Source organism: Brachyistius frenatus, unplaced genomic scaffold (genome assembly GCF_029030835.1).
Source record: "Brachyistius frenatus isolate BFR_SWC_R1_liver_20210118 unplaced genomic scaffold, ASM2903083v1 Contig_299, whole genome shotgun sequence".
Classification (NCBI taxonomy): Eukaryota; Metazoa; Chordata; class Actinopteri; family Embiotocidae; genus Brachyistius; species Brachyistius frenatus.
Genome location: NW_027210898.1, coordinates 46,701 through 70,000, shown reverse-complemented (window position 1 = coordinate 70,000; position 23,300 = coordinate 46,701). Strand labels below are relative to the sequence as shown.

Below are 23,300 nucleotides of genomic sequence, written 5' to 3'. Positions count from 1 at the left end.
TGTGATGTCACCATATTATATAACGTATAATTAATAATAATCTGTAATGTCACCATATTATAGAAAATATAATTAATAATAATAATAATCTGTGATGTCACCATATTATAGAACATAATTAATAATAACAATCTGTGATGTCACCGTGTTATAGAACATGTAATTCATAATAATAATCTGTGATGTCACCATATTATATAACATATAATTATAATAATCTGTGATGTCACCATATTATTGAGCGTATCATTAATAATAATAATCTGTGATGTCACAGTGTTATAGAACATATAATTAATAATAATAATCTGTGATGTCACCATATTATATAACATATAATTAATAATAATCTGCAATGTCACCATATTATAGAACATATAATTAATAATAATAATCTGTGATGTCACCATATTATAGAACATAATTAATCATAATCTGTGAATTCACCGTGTTATAGAACATATAATTAATAATAATAATCTGTGATGTCACCATATTATATGACATATAATTAATAATAATAATCTGTGGTGTCACTGTGTTATAGAATTTATAATTAATAATAATAATCTGCGATGTCACTGTGTTATAGAACATATAATTAATAATAAACTGTGATGTCACCGTAATAATAATCTGTGATGTCACTGTTATAGAACATATAATTAATAATATGTGATGTCACTGTGTTATAGAAGATATAATTAATGATAATAATCTGTGATGTCACAGTGTTATAGCACATATAATTAATAATAATAATCTGTGATGTCACTGTTATAGAACATATAATTAATAACAATAATCTGTGATGTCACAGTGTTATAGAACATATAATTCATAATAATAATAATCTGTAATGTCACCATATTATATAACGTATAATTAATAATAATTTGTAATGTCACCATATTATATAACATATAATTAATAATAATCTGTAATGTCACCATATTGTAGAACATATAATTAATAATAATAATCTGTGATGTCACTGTGTTATAGAACATATAATTAATAACAATAATCTGCGATGTCACAGTGTTATAGAACATATGATTAATAATAATAATAATCTGTGATGTCACCGTGTTATAGAACATATTCATAATAATAATCTGTGATGTCACAGTGTTATAGAACATATAATTAATAATAATCTGTGATGTCACCGTGTTATAGAACATATTCATAATAATAATCTGTGATGTCACCGTGTTATAGAACATATAATTAACGTTAATAATCTGTGATGTCACTGTGTTATTGAAAATATAATTAATAATAATAATAATCTGTGATGTCACCATATTATAAAACATAATTAACAATAATAATCTGGGATGTCACAGTGTTATAGAAAATATAATTAATAATCTGACGTCACTGTATTATAGAACATATAATTCATAATATTCTGTGATTTCACTGTGTTATAGAACAAATAATAAGTAATAATCTGTGATGTCACCATTTTATAGAACATATAATTAATAATCTGTGATGTCACCATTTTATAGAACATATAATTAATAATCTGTGATGTCACTGTATTATAGAACATATAATTCATAATATTCTGTGATGTCACTGTGTTATAGAACATATAATAAGTAATAATCTGTGATGTCACTGTTTTACAGAACATATAATTAATAATAATTCTGAATGCAGGACTTTATTATTAGAAGACATCAGTTCAGCAGCAGGTCGACATTCCTTCACAACTATTTCACATTTTTAAACTGCGGAAATAAAAGAATGTTTAAAGAATGTCAGACAGGAAATAAAAGCTGTCTGTCTCTCCGTCGGTCCATCAGTCCATCTGTCTGTCTGCATAGAGGGTTAGAGACAGACAGACAGACAGACAGACAGACAGACAGACAGACAGACAGGTCTCTGTAGTTTTAGCTCATCTGTTTTCTATTTCAGCCTTTTGTCCTGATCTGTTGTTATTACTGACCTGATTACACACACACACACACACACACACACACACACACACACACACACACACACACACACACACACACACACACACACACACACACACACACACACACACACACACACACACACACAGAGGACATTGCACTGACTGACTCTGACATTCTCCACGACCTCAGAAATGGGTTAGGGTTACCATGACAACCTCGTCAGGACAGGTGGATGTCTGAACATGCTCTGCAGACAGGAAGTTTACAGAAGTTTCACCTGTTATTGTCTGTCTCACCTGCCCAACGGTTCACAGCGAGTCCGTACGATCAAATGTGAGCGTGTGTACCTGAGCAGGTGAGGTTAGGCTGCAGGAGGACAGGAGCGCTGCAGGACGTGTCCAGGCGTCTCCTCGTGTAGGCGTCTCCTCGTGGAGGCGTCTCCTCGTGGAGGCGTCCTGCGGGACTGCAGACAGGAATGACGATAAGACGACATCAGAGCTGCTGCGCTCCGTTTATCGTAGTAGGAGCACAGAAACACCTGCACAACGCATGCAGGTGTTTGGGTTTGGACCTGCACAGGTATGCCTGGGAGATAGCAGCTCACAGCCTAGTCTAGGTTCAGTCCGGACTCAGCGTTACCACGGTTACAAAGAAGAATGACATCACCAGGCGACTCGAAATAACCAGAGGTCTCGCCTCCCTTCTGTGAAACAAAGGAGACATTGAAACACCGACCCAACTTTAACCAACTAATGACAACCAATCACAGTGTTTCTTCAGTAGGTTTGTGCTGCGGCGCCCCCTGCTGTGTGGAGGTCGCTCTCACTGTGAAATAAATCGCTCTTTAACTTTGCTGCTCGCATCTTTATCGGAGACGATGAAACAGTAACGCTCCTCTTCCTCTCGTCTCTTCAGGTGTGCCACTGCAGCGGGAAGTCTCTCTGTCACTGCGACGGGGTCAAAGGTCAAAAGGTGAGGAGGTCTTAACACGGGTCCGGGACCAGGACGGGCCCGGTTTATTTCGCTCTGACGCGATGCGGCTGAACGTCAGGAAATTATTTATTTACAGAGTCAGCGAGCAGCTTCGTCTCCTGGTCTTCATCGCTCCGTGAAGCCGACCGGACGCAGCTAACATCTAATCCTGTTTCTGTCGTCACCGAATTTAAGATCGAAGACTGAACTTTTATCTGGTTTATGTTTCATTAAACTGTTCAGAGGATCAACTTCAGATCTGAAGTCACATCTGGAAACATCGAAGACTCGTTTAACCATTAAACAATATTCAATATTAAATCCACTGAGCGATTAAAAAAAACCCATCTTTATCCTGTTTCAACAGGTAGCTGGCACCTGGTTCTACTGGGTTCTATGAGGGTCTACTGGGTTCTACTGGGATCTACTGAGGGTCTAAATGGTTCTACTGGGATCTACTGAGTGTCTGCTGGGGTCTACTTGGTTCTACTGGGATCTACTGAGGGTCTACATGGTTCTACTGGGATCTACTGAGGGTCTACATGGTTCTATTGGGATCTACTGAGGGTCTACTGGGGTCTACTGAGGGTCTACTCGGTTCTACTGGAATCTACTGAGGGTTTACTGGGGTCTACTGAGGGTCTACTGGATTCTATTGGGTACTGCTGAGGGTCTACTGGGGGTCTACTGGGATCTACTGAGGGTCTACTTGGTTCTACTGAGGTTCTACTGGGATCTACTGAGGGTCTGCTGGGGTCTACTTGGTTCTACTGGGATCTACTGAGGGTCTACATGGTTCTACTGGGATCTACTGAGGGTCTACTGAGGGTCTACATGGTTCTACTGGGATCTACTGAGGGTCTACTGGGGTCTACTGAGGGTCTACTCGGTTCTACTAGGAATCTACTGAGGGTTTATTGGGCTCTACTGAGGATCTGCTGGATTCTACTGGGTACTGCTGAGGGTCTACTGGGGGTCTACTGGGATCTACTGAGGGTCTACTTGGTTCTACTGAGGTTCTACTGAGGGTCCAATGGGTTCTACTGAGGGTCTACCTGGTTCATTAAACTACTACTGCTACTACTACTGAGGGTCGAATGGGTTCTAGTGGGTTCTACTGAGGATCTAGTGGGTTCTACTGGGTACTGCTGAGGGTCTACTGGGTTCTACTGAGGGTCTAATGGGTTCTACTGGGTTCTACTGAGGGTCTAGTGGATTCTACTGGGTTCTACTGATGGTCTAGTGGGCTCCACTGGGTTCTACTGAGAGTTTCTGCTGCTCTAATGCCTGTCTGATGGGTCTGATGAGGGTTTCTTGGTTTCTATTGTGCTTTAATGTCTGCATGAGGGTCTGATGTGTGTTTGATCGTATTTATTTATTTAAACTGAGTTTTCATCGTTCTCTTTGGTTTCAGTTTAATTTTGAAGTTGAGGCTCATGTTTTTAAACGAAGATGATTTTTATCTTGGCGTCTCTTCATCTCGTGTCCTCTTCTTCGTCCTCTACTGCGAGACGGCGGCGGCCTTCAGGTGCAGTGAAGCCTGCAGCCTTTGTGTTGCTGCTGGGACTCAGATGTGACTCTGAGACCACCTCGGTGTGAACTCTGTGATCTCAGGTGTGTTCAGTGGGAGGAGAAGGAAAGAAAGGGCGGTTCCTCTCTGCTGAACATGAAACGTCCAGCTGTTATCTGTGGGCCCTGAATGTACCTGGACTGGTTTACCTGAATCTACCCGAGTCCAGCTGAGTCCAGCTATCTGCTGCCCCCTGGTGGACAATAGGTGAACTTCGCCTGAGCTCGGTTTATGACTTTGTCCTCTGCAGGGTGAACCTGGTTACCTTGGATACAATGGACTTCCTGGAGTCATCGGTTACCCTGGAAACGAGGGTCATCAGGGCTCACCCGGAGAAAAGGTAACAGACCATTATTATTATTATTATTATTATTATTATTACTGTTGTTGTTATTAGTTCCTCTGGCTTCTCTTCTGGTTCCTTTTATTTCCTTTTTAAAGCTCTTATTTCACTGTTTGTTTTTTTAAAGTTTCTTCTTTAAAAATTCAACGTTTTTTTGTTTGTTATATTTTATGACGGATAATAAACAGAATAAAACACAAGACAACAAATCCGGGCAGAAACATTATTATTATTAAAATAAATGACACCAATAAAACAACAAACTGGTTGAAGGTATAAATAAAATACAAAATATTACAACAGAAATTTGGTGGAAGATTTTTTATTATGAAATAAAAAAAATTAAACTGTTGACCTCAGTGTTTATAAAAGTCATGAATCTGATGGATTAACTTGGTCCAATATTAAAGATGCAAAGTTTTATTTGTCAGTTTCTGCAAAAATGGGAAATTCTGTGTTTTTAGCATCTTAAATGTCTGATTATGCTGCTTTTATTTGTCGAGTACGACAGAATCTGAAAATCTTTTCTGGACTTTTGGTCGGACTGAAACACGACATCTGGAGACGTCTCGTTGGTCTGTGGGAAATAACTTTGTCTTTTATTTTGGCAGGGCGAACATGGAGCAGGAGGAAGTCCAGGACTGAAAGGCTCTCGGGTATGACTGATGGTGACGATGATGAAGATGACTAATATTGACGTCCATGATTAAATGTCTTTAAAATCAGATGTAGCCACCAGGGGGCGACACGCTACACCAAATGTTGGATCATCTTTAACTGTGGATTCATTTCATTTAAGTCCCTCTGACAGATTTGCTATTTTTCTGAAGTATCCATGAAGGTTACTCACTGTTTGTCTCTGAAACCTTTCAGGGTCTTCCAGGAAAACCCGGTTTCCCAGGACCTCCAGGACTGCCGGTACAGAATCCAAACCTTATTTCACCAACGTTTAAAGACTTTACATCAATGATTTAACATGATTTTAACAACACAAAGACATTAAACGATTACAGGTCATTTTTGCCTCCAACAGAATCCTAAAAAAGATTATTTTTTTTAAATAAAAGAAAAACATATCCGATGTTAATGTCAGTACAATCAGTTTCTAACCATCAGGACGCTTTTAAAAATAACCTGATAAAAGGACTCTGTTGACGTGTTTTTTCTCAGGGACTCCCCGGACATGAAGGAGCGATTGGCCGGCCAGGACTCCCAGGATGCAACGGGACAAAGGTAGAGATGATCACCCGGAACGCTGGGTTAAGGTTAAGTGTTGCATTTCTTACAATACAGGCACTTCTGAACACTTCTGTTCTCAGGGGGACGGCGGTTACCCAGGGTTCTCTGGGGTTCCAGGACCTGCCAGCCTACGAGTGAGTCACTTCCTGTTTGAGAGTAAAACATTTGAATCCATACCTGCTAAGATAGCTAAACTAACTGTGTTGATGTGTTTCAGGGCCGCGAGGGGCCACGAGGCGAGAAGGTAAACACCTGAACAGACCTGAACAGACCTGAACACACCTCAACGCACTTGAACACACCTGAACAGACCTGAACGCACCTGAACGCACCTGAACGCACCTGAACAGACGTGAACAGAAGGATGAAACACCTCCAGTTCTTTTATGTCGGTTTCTCTTACTGAAGGTTCCTCTGTTTGGTTCCAGGGACACTCCTTCGTATTTCCAGAAGCTCCGGACATTAAAGGGGCAGCAGGACCACAAGGACCCGATGGAGAAAAAGTCAGACATTTTATTTTTCAGAAACAACAAAATGTCTTTGTTTTCCACACAAACATCAGAAGCGTTTGACAGATTATTGATTACCGTGACAACCATTGATCAGGAAGTTGAAAGATGTTTCTTTAACCTGTTGACAGAATGAACCCTGCAGGCTGCCGTAGTTCCAGCAGTTGTCAGAGCCTCAGATGTCTCCTCTGATTGGCTGTTTGTGTTTCAGGGGCTGAGTGGAGATCCAGGTGAACTGGGTCTGCCGGGACCACCGGGACCCGCCGGACTTCCTGTACGCTTCAGATCTAACTCATCAAACTTCATTTAAACCTTTACTGAGATCAGAGTTCATCTGACATCAGCTGTTTGTTTTTGTTTCAGGGAAGTCCAGGGTTGCTGGGGTTACCGGGAGAGAAGGTTCGTGTCTCGGTCCTGTTCAGTGAGACGACTTCTAGTTCTGTCCCTTTGTGTTTCTGAACAATAATTATTGCCTAAAATACTGAACACCAGGACGGACGGATCAGATAATATAGGATCAGAACCTCCAACAGAACCGAACGTCTAAACATCAGCAACAAACCAAAGCTGAACTCCCACAGATGTTTGGAGGACTGATGTTCTGTTGGGTCACGTGGATGGTCCGGTCCAAATGTTTGGTCCAGATGTTTGATCCAGATGTTTGGTCCTGATGTTTGGTCCTGATGTTGGGTCCAGATGTTTGATCCTGATGTGGGGTGCAGATGTTTGGTCCAGATGTTGGGGCCAGATGTTTGGTCCAGATGTTTGGTCCTGATGTTGGGTCCTGATGTTGGGGCCAGATGTTTGGTCCTGATGTTTGGTCCAGATGTTGGGTCCAGATGTTGGGTTCTGATGTTGGGTCCAGATTTTTGGTCCTGATGTTGGGTCCTGATGTTGGGTCATGTGGGTCGTCCGGTCCTGATGCTGCTCTGTCTCTGGTTCAGGGTCAGGAGGGTCCCAGTCCGGTGATTCCGGGCCCTCGAGGACAGAAGGTGAGCTGAAGGATCTGATCTTAATGTGGGAAACATTTAGGATGAACAGTGTCTAACCTGTAGAACACCATCATCCCCATCTTCATCATCATCATCATCATCTCCGTCTTCGTCTTCGTCTTCATCAGCTGTGTTTGGTTCGTAGGGTGATCGTGGACCTCCAGGGATTCCTGGACAGAAAGGAATCAAACTTTATGCTGAAGGACCGAAAGAGCTGAAGGTCTGTCTGTCTGTCTGTCTGTCTGTCTGTCTGTCTGTCTGTCTGTCTGTCACTCAGCTGTGTTGTTTTTATATTTCAGGGGGAACCAGGTGAGACCGGAGAGAAAGGTTGTCGTGGATTTCCTGTGAGTCTCTTTCAGAAAAATAAACATAATAATAAACAGAAAAATATATGTTGTCGTCACCAACAGAGATTATTGATTATTATTACATCATTGGACTGTTTGTTTTCCACTGCAGGGTGTGCCGGGTAAAGCGGGAGTTAAAGGAGAGAAGGGCGAGGGCGGCGACCCCGGCTCGCTGGTAGGAGATTGAGACACGGATCAATAATCCAAACAGTTATTGATCGATTATTGATTAACTGAACGTTGGTGTTTGTGTTTCAGGGTAAACCGGGAAAGGACGGCCCCCCGGGAGAACTTGGAGAACAGGTAACCAACATGCTAATGTTAGCTTAGCATTCTGCTCCGTTTAAAGATCTACACCCAGACCACCTCCGTGATTGCGTGACGATGTGTCTCCACCCCTCCGTCTGTCCACAGGGTGACCGCGGTGACCGCGGCTATCTCGGCCCCCCGGGGATCGAAGGGGCCACGGTGAGTGCGGCGTGAGCTACAGGAAGTGTCGCTGCGGTCGAGTCAGGTTATTGATTGTTCCTCATGTTTGTGTCTTCAGGGAGAGAAAGGAGACCAAGGACCTCCGGGTCTACAGGGGGAGGTGAGTGACATCACAGGAAGGGTTTCCATTCCTACCAAAATAAGAGCAAGATGGATGTAAAACACAAAGTACAGGACAAGGTGTCAGTTTACAGCGAGAGGAAACACCTGTGTTGTCATGGGCGGGGCCAAACGGTGGGGGTGGGGTCTTTAAACAGAGGGTGGGGTTAAAGTCTACTGTCAGGCTTCAGATTAAAAACATGTTGTGTTCATCAGACGGTTCTGAAACACAAATTCCTGAAGGGCCAGCGTGGTGTTGCCGGGCCTCGTGGACCTCCAGGAGTCCCCGGAGAGCAAGGTATCGAACAAACCTCAAAATAACACAAATGTTTTTATTTCACTCCTGAAATCAAGTTGAAACCATGAAAATAAAAAGTCATATTACCGATTTTACTTTAGTGTGAAATTTGAAAAACAACTATTTTGATTTTAGAATTTAAAAGCAATGAACTGAAATAAAAACAGAAATATGAACGAACCTGAGGAGTTTTTTTAATCTAGAGTTGGATCAAAATTATTGTAACGTCAGATTCGTTGATGTGTTTGTCATGTGAGGGATCATGTGACCTGCTGTCCTCTGATCTGTTTCAGGAATCATCGGTTTTCCTGGACTGCAGGGTGAGACAGGTAAACTCCACCTGCTGTCTGTCATCCATCAGATAATCAATAACAACAATCTGATCAGTTTGTTTGTTTCCACTCAAATGTATTTATTGTATCTATGGTTTTATTTCTGATCGGCCAAAGTGGGCACCGACCTCCGACCTTGACCTCCGACCTTGACCCCCCAACCTCCGACCTCGACCTTGACCTCTGACCTCGACGTCCGACTTGACTTTGACTTGGTTGAAAACACTTGAAACCTGACGGAGACTTGACTCAGACTTGTCCACCAAAGACTTGAGAGTTGAGTTTGACTTTGTACAAAAGACTAAAAACTTGACATTGACTTGGCTCAGACTTTGGTAGTTGACTCTGGACTCTGCTTTAAAGACTTGAGACTTGATTTGGAGTTTGACTCAGACTCGTGTAGTGACGAGTGTAAACACGTGGACTGGACTCTAAGATGGAGACTTGACTTGGTCCAGAAGACCGAAACCTTACAGTTACTTCAGCTGCTTTCCTTCCTCTGAGACGGAACACAAAGTCGGTTCTTTGTCTCTCCAGGTTTGGGTCTTCCTGGTCCACCGGGTCTCCAGGGACTGCCTGGTTCATTTGGACCCAAAGGAGAACCAGGTGAGCCGGCGCCCTACATCATCGGCCCCCCGGGGCAGAACGGAGTTCCGGGAGGTCATGGAGCTGAAGGAGAGCCCGGAGAACCTGGAATACCAGGTGATGTTCCACTTCCTGTTTGAGGTTCAAGTCCTGTAACACGTGGCATCCCTCAGGGAAGTAGAAGAAGAAGAGAGAGTAGAAAAAGAAGAGAGTAGAAGAAGAAGGGAGAGAAGGAGAAGGGACAGAAGAAGAGAAAGAAGACGAAGAAGAGAATGAAGAAGAGAAAGAAGAAGAAGAGAGAGAAGAAGAGAAAGAAGAAGAAGAGAGAGAAGAAAAAGAAGAGAAGAAGAGAGAGAAGAAGAGAAAGAAGACGAAGAAGAGGAGAAGAAAAAGAAGAGAAGAAGAGAGAGAAGAGAAAGAAGATGAAGAGAATGAAGAAGAAGAGAGAGTAGAAAAAGAAGAGAGTAGAAGAAGGGAGAGAAGAAGAGAAAGAAGAAGAAGAGAGAGAAGAAAAAGAAGAGAAGAAGAGAGAGAAGAAGAGAAAGAAGACGAAGAAGAGAATGAAGAAGAAGAGAGAGAAGGAGAGAAAGAAGAAAAAGAAGAGGAGAAGAAAAAGAAGAGAAGAAGAGAGAGAAGAGAAAGAAGATGAAGAGAATGAAGAAGAAGAGGGAGAAAAGAAGAGAGAGAAGAAGAAGAGAAAGAAGAAGAAGAAGAAGAAGAAGGAGAGTAGAAAAAGAAGGGAGAGAAGAAGAAGAAGAGGAGGAATTTAATGTTTGTCTTCTGACTGTCAGACCTCCTGGGAGAAGTCAGTAGTCCAGGAGCCAAAGGACCAAAAGGTGTGACGGGACTTCCTGGCTACAGAGGGGAGAATGGACAGATGGGTGAGTGAGTGACAGGAAGTGATGTCAGGTGTCTGTAGTCTGACCTGAACATCACCTGCGGGTTAAAATGGCAGATTTCTGATGGAAATTTGGAATGGGGTTTTTGGAGTTGGAAACTGTTGACACATCACCTGTAGAATCTTCAGATTGGCATGTTTGTCTTGATTGATTGATCGATTGATCGATCGATTGATTGATGTTTTACAGGCCAGAAGGGGGAGCTGTGTTTGGCCTGTACTTTTTTTCCTGGACCCCCCGCCCCCTCAGGTGAACCAGGAGAGCCAGGTGAAACCGGGTTGACAGGTAAGAACTACTGAGTCTTCCCTTATCGGAGCTGCTGTGATTGACAGCTAGAGGGCAGCGTTGCCTCCTGGAACACAGACCAATTAAAGTCAGGCTAACTGTTATTTAATTTCCTGAATGTTTCCTTGTTTCATCACTGCTTCCAGGTTCGGTCGGTCTTCCAGGACCCAAAGGTCACAAAGGGGTCAGAGGAGTCACAGGACTACCTGGTGCACAGGTAAATTAACCCCCCAATAAACACTCAGAAGCACCGCCCCCTAGAGATGAACAGTGGAACCTCAGGTTAAATGTCTGCTTGTCTTCAGGGCCCCTTTGGTTTCTCCGGCAGTCCGGGGTCCCCGGGACCAGCTGGTGACCCGGGAGTCATGCAGAGGGTGGGGCAGAAGGGTGAGGACGGGGCCCTGGGAGAACCGGGACCACCAGGACTCGAGGGGATGGATGGACGTCCAGGACTTCCAGGACCGAAAGGTGTTTTGGGACAGAAAGGAAACCCTGTAAGTAACGGAGTCCTCATCGGTCCTCTGTAGACCGGAACTGGACCGCGGTTCTTAGAGGATGGTTTGATCTTTCAGGGGCCTCCGGGGCCAAAAGGTGAAAGGGGTCCACTCGGGGAAATTGGTCCCAGAGGCCTGACGGGACAGACGGGGCCTGCAGGACCTCCTGGGATCGGGTCTCCGGGGCCTCAAGGATCTAAAGGCAACGTGGGAGTCCTGGGAGAACCAGGAGAACCTGGAGCACCAGGTGGAAAAGGTTCTCCGGGGGAGATCAGAACTTATCCAGGAGATCCGGGCCAGAAAGGAGAGAAAGGTTTATCTGGGAACCCGGGACCTGAAGGTAAGACAGGAACCCGTCTGTCTGCTTTTTATTTCCAACATGTGAAAACTACTAAATCTGAGTATAAATCACAGCCGAGGCCAGACCAGGTGAACCGGGCCCCGCTGGGTCCAGTCAGTACTGAAGGTCAGAGACAGGTCACTTACCTGCTGACTCACCTGTTCTCTCTGCTGCTCTCAGGTGGCACTGGACCTCCCGGGGATCCAGGATTTGTTGGTCCAAAGGGGAAAAAAGGAGATAAAGGCTTTTCTGTCCAGGGGCCCCCAGGCTTCCCAGGGGTCAAAGGTCAGTTTAGGGACGTTGTCTCAGGGACCACGTGAACTGAAGATAATGTTTAAATATATTTATTCTTGTCTTCCTCCAGGAGCGAAGGGTCCTCCAGGAGCTCCAGGTCTACCGAGCTTCGGCATCAAGGGACGAGCGGGGCCGTCGGGCCCCCCGGGGATGCCGGGGCCAAAGGTAGCGTCCCCCCACTCCCACCCCCCACCCCACCCCGCCAGACAGGAAGTTGTCAGTATAAAGACAGAGACAGCTTCAGATAGACGTCCTGTATGACAGCAGGGAGGACGAGAGTTGGACCTCAGGACAGCGAGGTGTTCAGGGACCTCAGGACAGCGAGGTGTTCATGGACCTCAGAACAGCGAGGTGTTCAGGGACCACAGGACAGCGAGGCTTTCAGGGACCTGAGGACAGAGAGGTGTTCAGGGACCTGGGGACAGCTAGATGTTCAGGGACCTCAGGACGGCAAGGTTTTAAGGGATCTGAGGACAAAGAGATGGGTCTGAATCGGACCTGAACGGCACGTTTGAAACAATGTCTTTGTTTTCTATTGTCGTCAGGGAGACGGGGGTGTTGGTTTCCCAGGCCAGCAGGGCCAGTCGGGCCCTCAGGGGGAAGATGGCTCCGTGGGATCCCAAGGAAACCCTGGACCTCAAGGACTAGATGGAGTCCCAGGACCTGCAGGACAAGATGGTCTACCAGGACCCAAAGGTAGGAACTCAGATGTGTTGATGAGTTGTGGACATCCAGGAGATCAACCAGAGCTTGTCCTCCAACGGGTCTCAGTCCTCCAACAGGTCTCAGTCAGGACTTCTCTACCAGATCAGAAACTGTTCTCTTACATTTGAATCATTGACTGAAAAAAAATAAGTTTGTGGCTTCAAAAAGTTGGTTCCAGTTGGGGACCACAAAGTGGGTGTGGCTTGTTTAAGAAGGAAAAACAAAGTAAAATCTCTGGTGTAATTTCAGTCGGGTTTATGGGGTGACACGCAGGTTCCTCAGTTCAGAAACAGAACAGAACCAGTTCTAGAACTAGAAAACAGTACGTGAGGTTGTTTTGGTCCAAATGCAGCTCTGCTCAAACCGACCACACCAACCAGGTTCTGTTTCAACCAGACTGAACAACAGAATTATCTCTCAGGTCGTAGCGGCCTGGATGGCATACCTGGTCCTGTTGGTTCTGTTGGACCCTGTTTACCTGGAGCTCCTGGAACTGAAGGAGAGCGAGGACTGAGGGGCGTCGTCGGGTTCACAGGTACCAGAATCAGATGTTAATGTTCTGGTCTGACCCTGAGAGCACCCTTCTTCCTTTCCGTCTGACACTGACTTGTCCTGCACAGGGTCCCAGGGCCTGCAGGGGGTTCAGGGGGACCCTGGGCTGCTGGGTGTGGGAGCCCTGGGCCTTCAGGGGCCATATGGGACCCCAGGGTTTGATGGAGCTCTGGGACCAGTAGGAGGTGTAGGACCGAAGGGCCTGAGAGGGACCAATGGGGAGCCAGGAAGCCCAGGTGAGATCCAGGATCTGCTGTCACTAAAACCGGATAAAAATGTACATCAGCAAACAAAAACAAGGGCAGTAACATCAACATGTGTGTTGTAGGGATCCGAGGGGACACAGGTCCTCCGGGGCCAACCGGCGGTCCAGGGGGTGACGGGAAACCAGGAGACACCGGACGACCCGGACCGAAAGGTTTTATCCATCAGCTGATGAATCGCTCAGGTGTGTGTGAGTGTACCTGTCTCTCCTCCTGTCTCACTCTGTGACTGTCTGTCTGTCAGGTGAGACGGGCTCTGAGGGGACGAGGGGCTCCCAGGGGCCTCCTGGACCTCAGGGGGACCGAGGAGAAACCGGTCCAAAGGGGATCCAGACAGACGTTGTGATGTATGGAGATCCTGGAAACCCTGGATACCCCGGTACTCTATTCTATTCTATTCTATTTCATTTTACTCGACTCTATTTACGGTTCAGATGGTTTTACCTGAGAATTGAAACTACCTGAGGACCCATCTGTCTGCTCCCCGTCTCACCCTCAGGGCCCACAGGGCTCACCGGCACCAGAGGAGCGGCGGCCCCGCCGGGCCCCCAGGGCCCTGAAGGCAGCAGCGGTGGACCCGGCGGCACCGGGCCACAAGGTGATCACAGCTGTTACCGAGCGATGAACTCTTATTAACATCTTCCTGGTTTATCTTCACTATCTGATGACCGTTCCTGTTTTGAAGGACGTCCTGGAGGACCGGGAAGAGATGGAGAGAAAGGTTCTTCTGGTCCCAGTGGACTTCCCGGTAACCAAGGAGACATGGGGAGGCCAGGTAAACCCGGTCCCGTGGACCCGTTTCTGTGGGACAAATTCTGGTCTTCTAAGATCTCCTGCTGTTTTGGTTCCAGGTTGTCGAGGTGAGAAAGGTGTGAAAGGGCCCTGTGGGGCCCCCGGTTCAGAAGGAAGTCCAGGACGAGAGGGGCCTCAAGGTCCCAGAGGAGAACCAAGTCCACCAGGACCAGGACCTAAGGGATGTCCAGGAGAGAAGGTATCACCTCCAACCATCATTACTATGGATGGACTAGATATTGGTGGCTGATATATTAACGACCAATCAACAAGAATATGAACCGTAATTGACCCAATAATAATATTTCTGGTTTTGGAGCCTAAAGACAACTTGTCTGGTCATGAATGAGTCTAAATGTTTAAAATAAAACAAGGTTCTTAGAAACAATTTAACTAATAAATAAATGTCTCAGTTTAGAAATATATAGTTATTTTCCTTTTTGTCACTTTTCCATTTGGAGAACTAATATTATTATTATTTTTCTTATTATATAAGTTGAAAAAAAAAATCCTCTTTTAATTTCACTTTTCTTTGTTCATTCTTCTTTTTAACAAGAAACTGAAAAATACATCAAATTTAGAAGTCAAAGCAAAATAATGGAGTCAATAAACCAGCTTAACTTCTACTTCCAGGTAGCAGCAACAAAGTCAAAGACAATTGTTTGACATTAAACATACAATTAATCATCAAATCTGGGCTGTCAAAAAAGTTGCAGAAATCATTTGATTGGTGGGATTTTGAATATTTGTGTGATTTCTTATAATAAATGAGCTTTAAGGTGTTTTTATCCCGACTCGTCGTCTCCGCACGCCGATGATGTTCTGCTTCATATTTCTGTTCAACACAATTGTTGTTTGCCGATTTAAAAGACAGAATTAATCTGTTAAATTGTTTTTCACACACGTTAAGTTTTGCATTCAGCATCAGTCTGTTCAGTAAAACAGCTGTTTGACCTCCATATTCAACGGCTGGAGGAGCAGAAAACAAACGGCAGACATTTAAACAAAAATATGTCGTAGAAGTAGATACTCTTTTTTTATGATTTATATGTCATGTTTAAATGTACATATTTATGTATTCATCACCTGGACATCTTCTGTAAGATGATTTGACTCGTGCTCGGTTCTCGTTTCAGGGAAATGCAGGATGTTCCGGACCTGCAGGGGAGCAGGGAGCACCAGGAGACCCCGGGAGCTCCGGGCCTCCAGGAGAATGTGGCCCCTGCGGCCCCGAGGGAGCTTCTGGAGCGCCGGGCTGCCGAGGTCGGCTTCCTTCTGATTTTCAAGTCAGATATCTGCATATCGTTGAGGTCCAGGAAGGTGTGAATCAGGATGGAAACGTGACTCCTGGTTCCGACTGTGTTTCTCCGTCTCAGGTGCTCCTGGTTCTCCTGGTGAAAAGGGTTGTGATGGTCCTCCGGGGAATGACGGGCCTCCGGGACCAACGGGCCTCACAGGTTCATCAACCAGCGTTAATATTGATGTAATACTCAGACAGCTCTGCTCTGGCAGTTAGTTATTCCATCTTCATTTTTAGGTAACAAGGGGGCTCCTGGAGATCCTGGTCCAGCTGGTCCCAGAGGAAACCAGGGCCAGGACGGGATTCCTGGACCTCCTGGAGAGAAAGGATCCATGGGAGGTAGGAGACAGACTGAACTTTATTATCCATATTGGGCCCAGATAGTCAGTCGGATGTTGGACGGACAAACCGTGAACCGATAGGTTGTTGAAGGACGTCGGATCGGAGGTTGTTCCACCTTCAAGGACTTGAAGGATCTGCTGCTAAAGTCTTGGTACCTCAGGGCTTCTTCATAGTTCTGTTAGAGTCCCGGTCTCGGTGGGTCGGAGCTGTTTTGGTGACCAACAGTAAATTAGACCTCCAAACTCCCGCTGACATCGTAACCTCCAGACATTCGGCCACCTCGCTGATGCAGAGTTTCTCGTCCTTCTGTGTCTGAGGTCAAACACTCAGTAATGTTCCTGAAAATCACTCAAACCGGGTTCATCTGGGAAAAGGGTTAGGGCGGCACGGTGGTGCAGTGGTTAGCACTGTCACCTCACAGCAAAAAAGGTTCCGTGTTCGAATCCGGTCTAACCCTAATTAAAAAATTTCCCCTCGGGGATTAATAAAGTATATACCTACCTACCTACCTTCTGTGCGGAGTTTGCATGTTCTCCCTGTGCTTGCGTGGGTTCTCTCCGGGTTCTCCGGCTTCCTCCCGTCATCCAAAAACATGCACCTCAGGTCAGGTTACCTTGCGCCGCGCTAGTGGCAGCCTGCTGCAGCAGCTCCCCCCTGAGAGCCCCCCCTGAGAGCCCCCCTGCTGTAGTGAAGACATTTCCCCTCGGGGATTAATAAAGTGTATAAAATAAAAAAAATAAAAAAAATAAAAACCAGCCCGTCTCCGTTCTAACGCACCTCATCTCCTCTCTTTATCCATAAAATACAAGGATGAAGAAAATATTTCTGTTTATTAGTGAACAGTCTTGGTTTCAGATTCACATCGTGACCTTCTGTTTGTTCCCCAGCGCCAGGAGTCGGACCTCGAGGACTGGAGGGGAAGAAAGGTCCAGCTGGTGAGTCCTCACATCTGCTGCTGCGTTCACTGTCGGAGCCGAAGAAGAGGACCTGAAACGCTCTGCTCGTCTCCTCAGGGTGTCCCGGAGAGGAGGGCCCTCCAGGTCCCTGTGGGCCTCCTGGTCCCTCTGGTCCTGCAGGACAACCAGGGTGCTCCGGTTCTCCTGGATCTCCTGGTCCTCCGGGTCATCCCGGCAGAGAGGGAGTCTGCATCGAAGGAGCCAAGGGAGAAAAAGGATTCCCTGGAGGACGAGGACCCAAAGGTGATAAGGCTCATTAGATTATGTGTGATGGTTGAATCTGAGCGGTCTGATATTCGTGTGGCCCAGAAACAACCACGTCCACTTTAACCATCATGTAAATAAAGAAGAAGCTGATTCTCAGGCACAAAAATAACACAAGCATCAACACACTGATTTCCTGATTGTTCATTTTTATCACCACTCAGAATGAATCGCAGATTCTCTAAATCTTATTAATCACAGAAATCAAACACAATAATAACACATTTTATTTTTGAGTTGACTCCACGTCACCGTGGACCCGACCATCGGTCCTCTAACACCAACTCACCCAGCAACGCTGATGATGGTGATAATGGCGTTAATGATGGTGGTGATGATGATGGTGGTGATGATGATGATGATGGTGGTGGTGATGATGATGGTGATGATGATGATGGTGGTGGTGATGATGGTGGTGATGATGATGATGGTGATGATGATGGTGATGGTGATGATGGTGGTGGTGGTGATGATGGCGTTAATGATGGTGATGATGATGATGAGCATGATGATGGTGATGATGAAGGCGTTAATGATGGTGATGATGATGGTGGTGGTGGTGGTGGTGGTGATGATGATGATGGTGGTAATGATGATGATGATGGTGATGGTGGTGATGGCGATGTTGACGATGATGATGATGATGATGATGGCAGACCCTCTGAGGGGATCAGATCCATGCAGCTGACGGGGAGAATGAGGGGTAGGAATCAGGATGTTGGACCACAGGACCCCTCATGGTTCTGGATCTGAAGGGTTGGACAGGCCGGGTCAGGGTGAAGAGATCCAATGATAAAAGACCTGAAACGGCCCAGAACACATCACCCAGCTCACCTTCCTCTCAGGACACCAATGGCATCCGTCTCTGCTAACCGTTAGCATTTAGCCGCAGGACTCAAGGTGTCCATCACACCTGCAGTTCAGTAATGTCTCACCTGTACAACAAACACCAGGTAGAAAGCAGTCAGCTGAACACTCCCTCTTTCTGTAGGTCAACCGGGCTCTCCAGGTCCTCCTGGTCCCCCGGGTCCTGGTTTTAAAGGAGAGAAGGGACATAAAGGAGTAACAGGTGACACAGGACCACCGGGTTGCACCGGTGACACCGGCCCAGAAGGCAAGCCGGTCAGTACATCCCATAATTACCAAACAGTAAGTTAACTGGGTATCAAGTCAACCTAAAACACTGACGTGTTGTTGTTGTTGTTGTTGACAGGGTACAGACGGACCTCCAGGACCACCTGGATCCAAAGGCGTGAGAGGAGAAACTGGTCTGCAAGGACCTGTTGGTAAGACCAAGTTCAGTGGATTATATTCTGGAACATGTTGACAGCATGTTTGATGTCTGCGGGTCGGTTCTGGAGCTTTAAATGGACCGCAGGCCAAAAGGTCTGCTGCAGATACAAACGTGAAAACACGGATCACGAGAATCTCAATAATCATGAAGTTGTGTCGGAGAAAGTCATCGGTCCAACATGAAGAACGAGCTCACATTCGATCCTACGACAAACAAGACTCCAGTTAAAGGGAAAGCTTTCTAACAGCCTTTTTGTGTTCAGGTCTGAAGGGGGAAGCCGGACCGCCAGGTTTCTACGGCTCACAGGGACCTCCGGGACCCCCTGGTAGAAGAGGTAACACGGTAACATCACACAGCAGCACACCTGGGTACTGTAGTATGTGGTGCTGAACAGTGCCTCCTGTAGGACCGAGGGGTCAGGACGTAACCAGAGAGGTGGTGCTGCAGCCCGGAGACCAAGGTCCGGCTGGAGATCAGGGGCCCCCAGGAGAAGGAGGACTCCCGGGGGCCCAAGGGATACCTGGAGCTCCTGGTGAGTCTGGAACATAGTTGGGAAAATGAAGGAGTTGTCTCTGGATCGTCCATTTTCAGTGTCAAAGCTTGTGTTCATAAAATCTTTAGGACAGAAGTGAACATCCAACCGCTGATTTCCAAACTGCGTCTGCAGCGTTTAATCGGCTCAACAAACGCTGAAAAAAAACACCTTTTTTTTTATTCAACCGCTTCATTTCTTCTCCATGGAAACGACACTTGAGGCCTAAAGTGTGATTTCTTAGAAACTAAAGCTAGAATGTAGAAAACTGTTGGGCAGAAAAAAAAAAAACCTCTGTGGTTGTTACATCATTATTACAGATTCTGTTTTACAAAGAATGGAAATGTGGTTCTAAAGCGGCGCTGTGATTTGTGGCTGCAGGTTTGAAGGGCAACAGTGGCAACGGTGGTAAAAGAGGACAATGTGGTCATCCTGGGCTGAAAGGGGATCGAGGTGACCGAGGGTTCCCCGGACGGAAAGGTGAGTAATCTGATCTGTCAGCAGAAACACTGAATGTTCCAGATGCTGTTCAGAGAGGAGATCTCCAGTCTCGTCTGGACTCTGAATCCAAATGTCTGAATTTCATGGGAAGTCTGAAAGTATGAGAATTTTAGAGGACACCAAATGTACTGTACCTGTTTTCAGGTGTTGCAGGTTTAAGTGGTCCAGTCGGTGCTAAAGGTGGTCCTGGCCAACAGGGCGGTCCTGGGAACCCACCTGAGAAGAATGGCTTCCTGTTCACCAAACACAGTCAGGAACTCTTCGTCCCACAATGCCCTGCAGGATCCACGCTCATCTACAGCGGCTACTCGCTGCTGTTCATCAACGGAAACAACCGAGCTCACGGGCAGGACCTGGGTAACACCTGATCACTGGTCACTGACTGTTCAACAACAAGGCTGTGAAAAATAACAATAACAACAGAATGTAAATCATGTAAACTCATTTAATTGAAAATAGATCGAAGACAACATGTCAAAAGGTTGAAACTGAGAAATGTTATTGTTTTATGTAAAATATCTGCTCAATTTGAATTTCATGTTGTAAACACGTTTCAAAAAAGTTGTGACACGGTCAACAAAAGACTGGATATTTGGCCATAATGCAGCACTGCATTAAAAACACACTATTCTGGAGTGGAAATCACTGCATGGGCTCAGGAACACTTGTGAAAACCATCGTCTGTGAACACAGTTCATCGCTGCGTCCACAAATGATGTTAAAACTCTCCAAAGAAGAAACCAGATAGAAACATGATCCAGAAACACCGCCGCCTTCTCTGGACCGAGATCATTGAAGATGGACTGAGGTGAAGTGGACAACTGTCCTGAGGTCTGATGGATCACAATCTGAGATTCTGTTTGGAAATCATGGACGCTGCATCCTCCAGGTTAAAGAGGAGAGGGACCACCCAGTTTGTTATCAGTGCATAGTTCAAAGTTTCACTTTCAAAACTCCAGAAACTGGTCTCCTCAGTTCCCAAAGGTTTCCAGAGTGTTGTTAAAAGAAGAGTTGATGCAGCTCAGCGGTGAACATGATCTTGGAACAACTTCATAGAGACGTGCTGCTGATTCAAAATGAGCAGATAAAACAATAAAACTTCACAGTTTCAACACTTGATATGTTGTCTTTGGTCTATTTTATACCAAATGTGAGTTTACATGATTTACAAGTCTTCACATTCTGTTTTTAATTTACATTATACTCAGTGTCACTACTCTTTTGGAAATGAGGTTGTAAATGCAGAAAGAATGAAACGGAATAAAAACCCTAAACTCCAGTAAAATTCTGCAGATTCTTTCAGATGATCAGATTTCTTTACTTTTCTTTACTTAAAATTCAGTGTTTTCATTTTACTGCCGTCTCAGACTTCTGACTGTTTTAATCAGCTTCGGTCGCTACGCCGATGACACCCTGCTCTACATCTCCATCTCTCCACAGGTACGTTAGGCAGCTGTTTACCTCGTTTCAGCACGATGCCTTTCCTGTTCTGTAACACCGACAACACCTGCCGCTACGCCTCCCGCAACGACTACTCCTATTGGTTGTCCACCAACGAACCCCTTTCAGGCAGCCTACCCTTCATCTCCGAGGAGTCTCTAAAGAACCACATCAGCCGGTAACACACACACACACACACACCTAAAACACACACACACACACACACACACACACACACACACACACACACACACACACACACACACACACACACACACACACACACACACACACACACACACACACACACCTAACACATGTGTGTGTGTGTGTGTGTGTGTGTGTGTGTGTGTGTGTGTGCGTGTGTGCGTGCTGCAGGTGTTCGGTCTGTGAGGCCAGAGCCAACGTGATCGCCGTCCACAGTCAGACCAGCTCGGTGCCATCCTGCCCCTCCGGGTGGGACTCGCTCTGGTTCGGTTACTCCTTCGTGATGGTGAGTTCATAAAGTTGGGTCAGACTCATTCCAGATGTACTTAACACCAAGTGTTTTCCGCACAAACCGCTCCCTTCAAAATAAAAGCTGACTTAATGATCCAGAAAGTTGTCGAAACAACTTCATGTCAAAGTTTGTTATGATCAAACATTTTGACACCCCTGGCAGCCAATCTTAGTTAACTTTGATGCTTTGACCTTTGACCCTGGTTGTGCATACCGTTGGTCCTCAGGAAACGGGAGTGGGGGCGGAGGGGTCGGGTCAGCCTCTGGCCTCACCTGGATCCTGTCTGGAAACCTTTCGGAAGATTCCCTTCATCGAGTGTCACGGCAGAGGAACCTGCAACTTCTACACCGACTCCTACAGCTACTGGCTGGCGGCGCTCAACCCCAACGACATGTTCAGGTACGACTCACCTGTAACCACGACGACATGTTCAGGTACGACTCACCTGTAACCACGACGACATGTTCAGGTACGACTCACCTGTAACTTCATGGATGTTGTAAACAGATGTGTCTGATGACGTGTGTGTGTGTGTGTGTGTGTGTGTGTGTGTGTGTGTGTGTGTGTGTGTGTGTGTGTGTGTGTGTGTGTGTGTGTGTCCTGCAGTAAACCGAGGCCTCGGACCGACACAGGAAACTTTCCCGGAAATCTGATCAGCCGCTGCCGAGTGTGCATGAAGCAGGTGTAAAAGGTGTAAACAGGAACCCGCTGCTGTAAATACGACCGCTAACCGCTAACACTGCTACTCGTGTTCTCACACCGGCACAAACCTGAGACAACAACACACCCTCACAACACAATACTACATTACCCATGAGCCTCGGCTTGCTACTGGACTCCAGAAGAAGTCCGAATGTGTCGATTTAAATGGCTGAATTGGAAATTTCCCTTTGTAGCTCTGTGATTGGCTGTTGAGTGAAATGCACCTTGGGAGTTGTAGTTACCTTCTCTGTGTCCACAGTCTTCTTGTTTCTAAACTGTCAGTCAGCAGCAGAATGAGGAAGAGGATGAAGCACGGCCGGAGGACATCCCCCCCTACCGCTGACCTCAACGATACACAACTTTAATTCATCAAGTAGAAGCTGAATCACGTGTTGATGGTTTAAATCTGTGCACACAGTTCAACTGAGCCTTCACGGTTTGTGTAGTTACAGCTGTCGGACTGTAGGGGGCAGTGCAGCTCCTCAAACAAGTCTCCATCCTTCATTTAATTATGTCAGCACGCCTCAGTGTTCAGCTGCTGCCGGTGTGAGCACACACATAGTACTACTGTACTGGTACTACTGCAAATACTACTCCTGTTACTACTGCAAATACTATAACTACTACTACTACTACTACTTCTGTACAGCTGCTGCTACTCAGCTTATTTAAAAGTGAACAAAAACTTACTTTTACTCTTCTTAAACTCAGAAAAGTCAAAGTAACAACTTACTGTAAAGTCTCCTTCGATTTCCGAAATAAAAGCACCGTTCTGAAGATGTGACCCTTTCAGAGTAAAACTACTGACATGTAAATTACTGCAGGATTATAAAAGCGTTATACTTCAAAGTACCTGTGTTTTTTCACTGCTACTACGACCACTATAACTGCTGTTAGTACTGCTGCTACTACACCTGATGGACAAAGTATTTTAACGACACTAGTGGTACCTCGATGTCAAAAACACTTTTCTATAAAAGTCTCAGCACTAAGAAACGTAGAAGTAACAAACTTCAGACAGTGTAAGATAAGGGTGTTTTAATTTGAAAGGTAGTGAGTGGTCAGATCTTTGTTATACTGTAAATGTGCTGCAACAAAAAGTACAAATACTTTACTTTGAGATGTAGAGGAGAA

At 45.6% G+C, this 23,300-nt stretch overlaps 1 protein-coding gene across 1 annotated transcript in view; it reads left to right on the top strand.

Annotated features, from left to right (window-relative positions):
- The window catches only part of col4a3 (collagen, type IV, alpha 3), a 24,978-nt gene extending 2,211 nt beyond the window's left edge, over nucleotides 1-22,767 (top strand). The window contains exons 2-51 of the mRNA XM_069722639.1: nucleotides 2,853-2,909; nucleotides 4,730-4,819; nucleotides 5,434-5,478; nucleotides 5,696-5,740; nucleotides 5,993-6,055; nucleotides 6,142-6,195; nucleotides 6,279-6,305; nucleotides 6,490-6,564; nucleotides 6,782-6,844; nucleotides 6,934-6,969; nucleotides 7,515-7,562; nucleotides 7,708-7,782; nucleotides 7,862-7,906; nucleotides 8,022-8,084; nucleotides 8,168-8,212; nucleotides 8,324-8,377; nucleotides 8,457-8,498; nucleotides 8,714-8,795; nucleotides 9,089-9,124; nucleotides 9,665-9,829; nucleotides 10,504-10,593; nucleotides 10,801-10,896; nucleotides 11,043-11,113; nucleotides 11,202-11,390; nucleotides 11,469-11,730; nucleotides 11,911-12,015; nucleotides 12,095-12,189; nucleotides 12,570-12,720; nucleotides 13,151-13,264; nucleotides 13,350-13,517; nucleotides 13,610-13,699; nucleotides 13,789-13,923; nucleotides 14,044-14,142; nucleotides 14,230-14,319; nucleotides 14,396-14,535; nucleotides 15,473-15,599; nucleotides 15,713-15,793; nucleotides 15,874-15,975; nucleotides 16,866-16,913; nucleotides 16,992-17,177; nucleotides 18,190-18,320; nucleotides 18,412-18,484; nucleotides 18,755-18,826; nucleotides 18,899-19,024; nucleotides 19,406-19,504; nucleotides 19,670-19,882; nucleotides 20,966-21,143; nucleotides 21,344-21,458; nucleotides 21,691-21,863; nucleotides 22,426-22,767. Of these exons, the coding sequence (XP_069578740.1) occupies nucleotides 2,853-2,909; nucleotides 4,730-4,819; nucleotides 5,434-5,478; nucleotides 5,696-5,740; nucleotides 5,993-6,055; nucleotides 6,142-6,195; nucleotides 6,279-6,305; nucleotides 6,490-6,564; nucleotides 6,782-6,844; nucleotides 6,934-6,969; nucleotides 7,515-7,562; nucleotides 7,708-7,782; nucleotides 7,862-7,906; nucleotides 8,022-8,084; nucleotides 8,168-8,212; nucleotides 8,324-8,377; nucleotides 8,457-8,498; nucleotides 8,714-8,795; nucleotides 9,089-9,124; nucleotides 9,665-9,829; nucleotides 10,504-10,593; nucleotides 10,801-10,896; nucleotides 11,043-11,113; nucleotides 11,202-11,390; nucleotides 11,469-11,730; nucleotides 11,911-12,015; nucleotides 12,095-12,189; nucleotides 12,570-12,720; nucleotides 13,151-13,264; nucleotides 13,350-13,517; nucleotides 13,610-13,699; nucleotides 13,789-13,923; nucleotides 14,044-14,142; nucleotides 14,230-14,319; nucleotides 14,396-14,535; nucleotides 15,473-15,599; nucleotides 15,713-15,793; nucleotides 15,874-15,975; nucleotides 16,866-16,913; nucleotides 16,992-17,177; nucleotides 18,190-18,320; nucleotides 18,412-18,484; nucleotides 18,755-18,826; nucleotides 18,899-19,024; nucleotides 19,406-19,504; nucleotides 19,670-19,882; nucleotides 20,966-21,143; nucleotides 21,344-21,458; nucleotides 21,691-21,863; nucleotides 22,426-22,531 (4,935 nt within the window). The 3' untranslated portion in view covers nucleotides 22,532-22,767. The remainder of the gene's footprint in view (nucleotides 1-2,852; nucleotides 2,910-4,729; nucleotides 4,820-5,433; nucleotides 5,479-5,695; nucleotides 5,741-5,992; nucleotides 6,056-6,141; nucleotides 6,196-6,278; nucleotides 6,306-6,489; nucleotides 6,565-6,781; nucleotides 6,845-6,933; nucleotides 6,970-7,514; nucleotides 7,563-7,707; nucleotides 7,783-7,861; nucleotides 7,907-8,021; nucleotides 8,085-8,167; nucleotides 8,213-8,323; nucleotides 8,378-8,456; nucleotides 8,499-8,713; nucleotides 8,796-9,088; nucleotides 9,125-9,664; nucleotides 9,830-10,503; nucleotides 10,594-10,800; nucleotides 10,897-11,042; nucleotides 11,114-11,201; nucleotides 11,391-11,468; nucleotides 11,731-11,910; nucleotides 12,016-12,094; nucleotides 12,190-12,569; nucleotides 12,721-13,150; nucleotides 13,265-13,349; nucleotides 13,518-13,609; nucleotides 13,700-13,788; nucleotides 13,924-14,043; nucleotides 14,143-14,229; nucleotides 14,320-14,395; nucleotides 14,536-15,472; nucleotides 15,600-15,712; nucleotides 15,794-15,873; nucleotides 15,976-16,865; nucleotides 16,914-16,991; nucleotides 17,178-18,189; nucleotides 18,321-18,411; nucleotides 18,485-18,754; nucleotides 18,827-18,898; nucleotides 19,025-19,405; nucleotides 19,505-19,669; nucleotides 19,883-20,965; nucleotides 21,144-21,343; nucleotides 21,459-21,690; nucleotides 21,864-22,425) is intronic.
- Nucleotides 22,768-23,300: the final 533 nt, after the last annotated feature.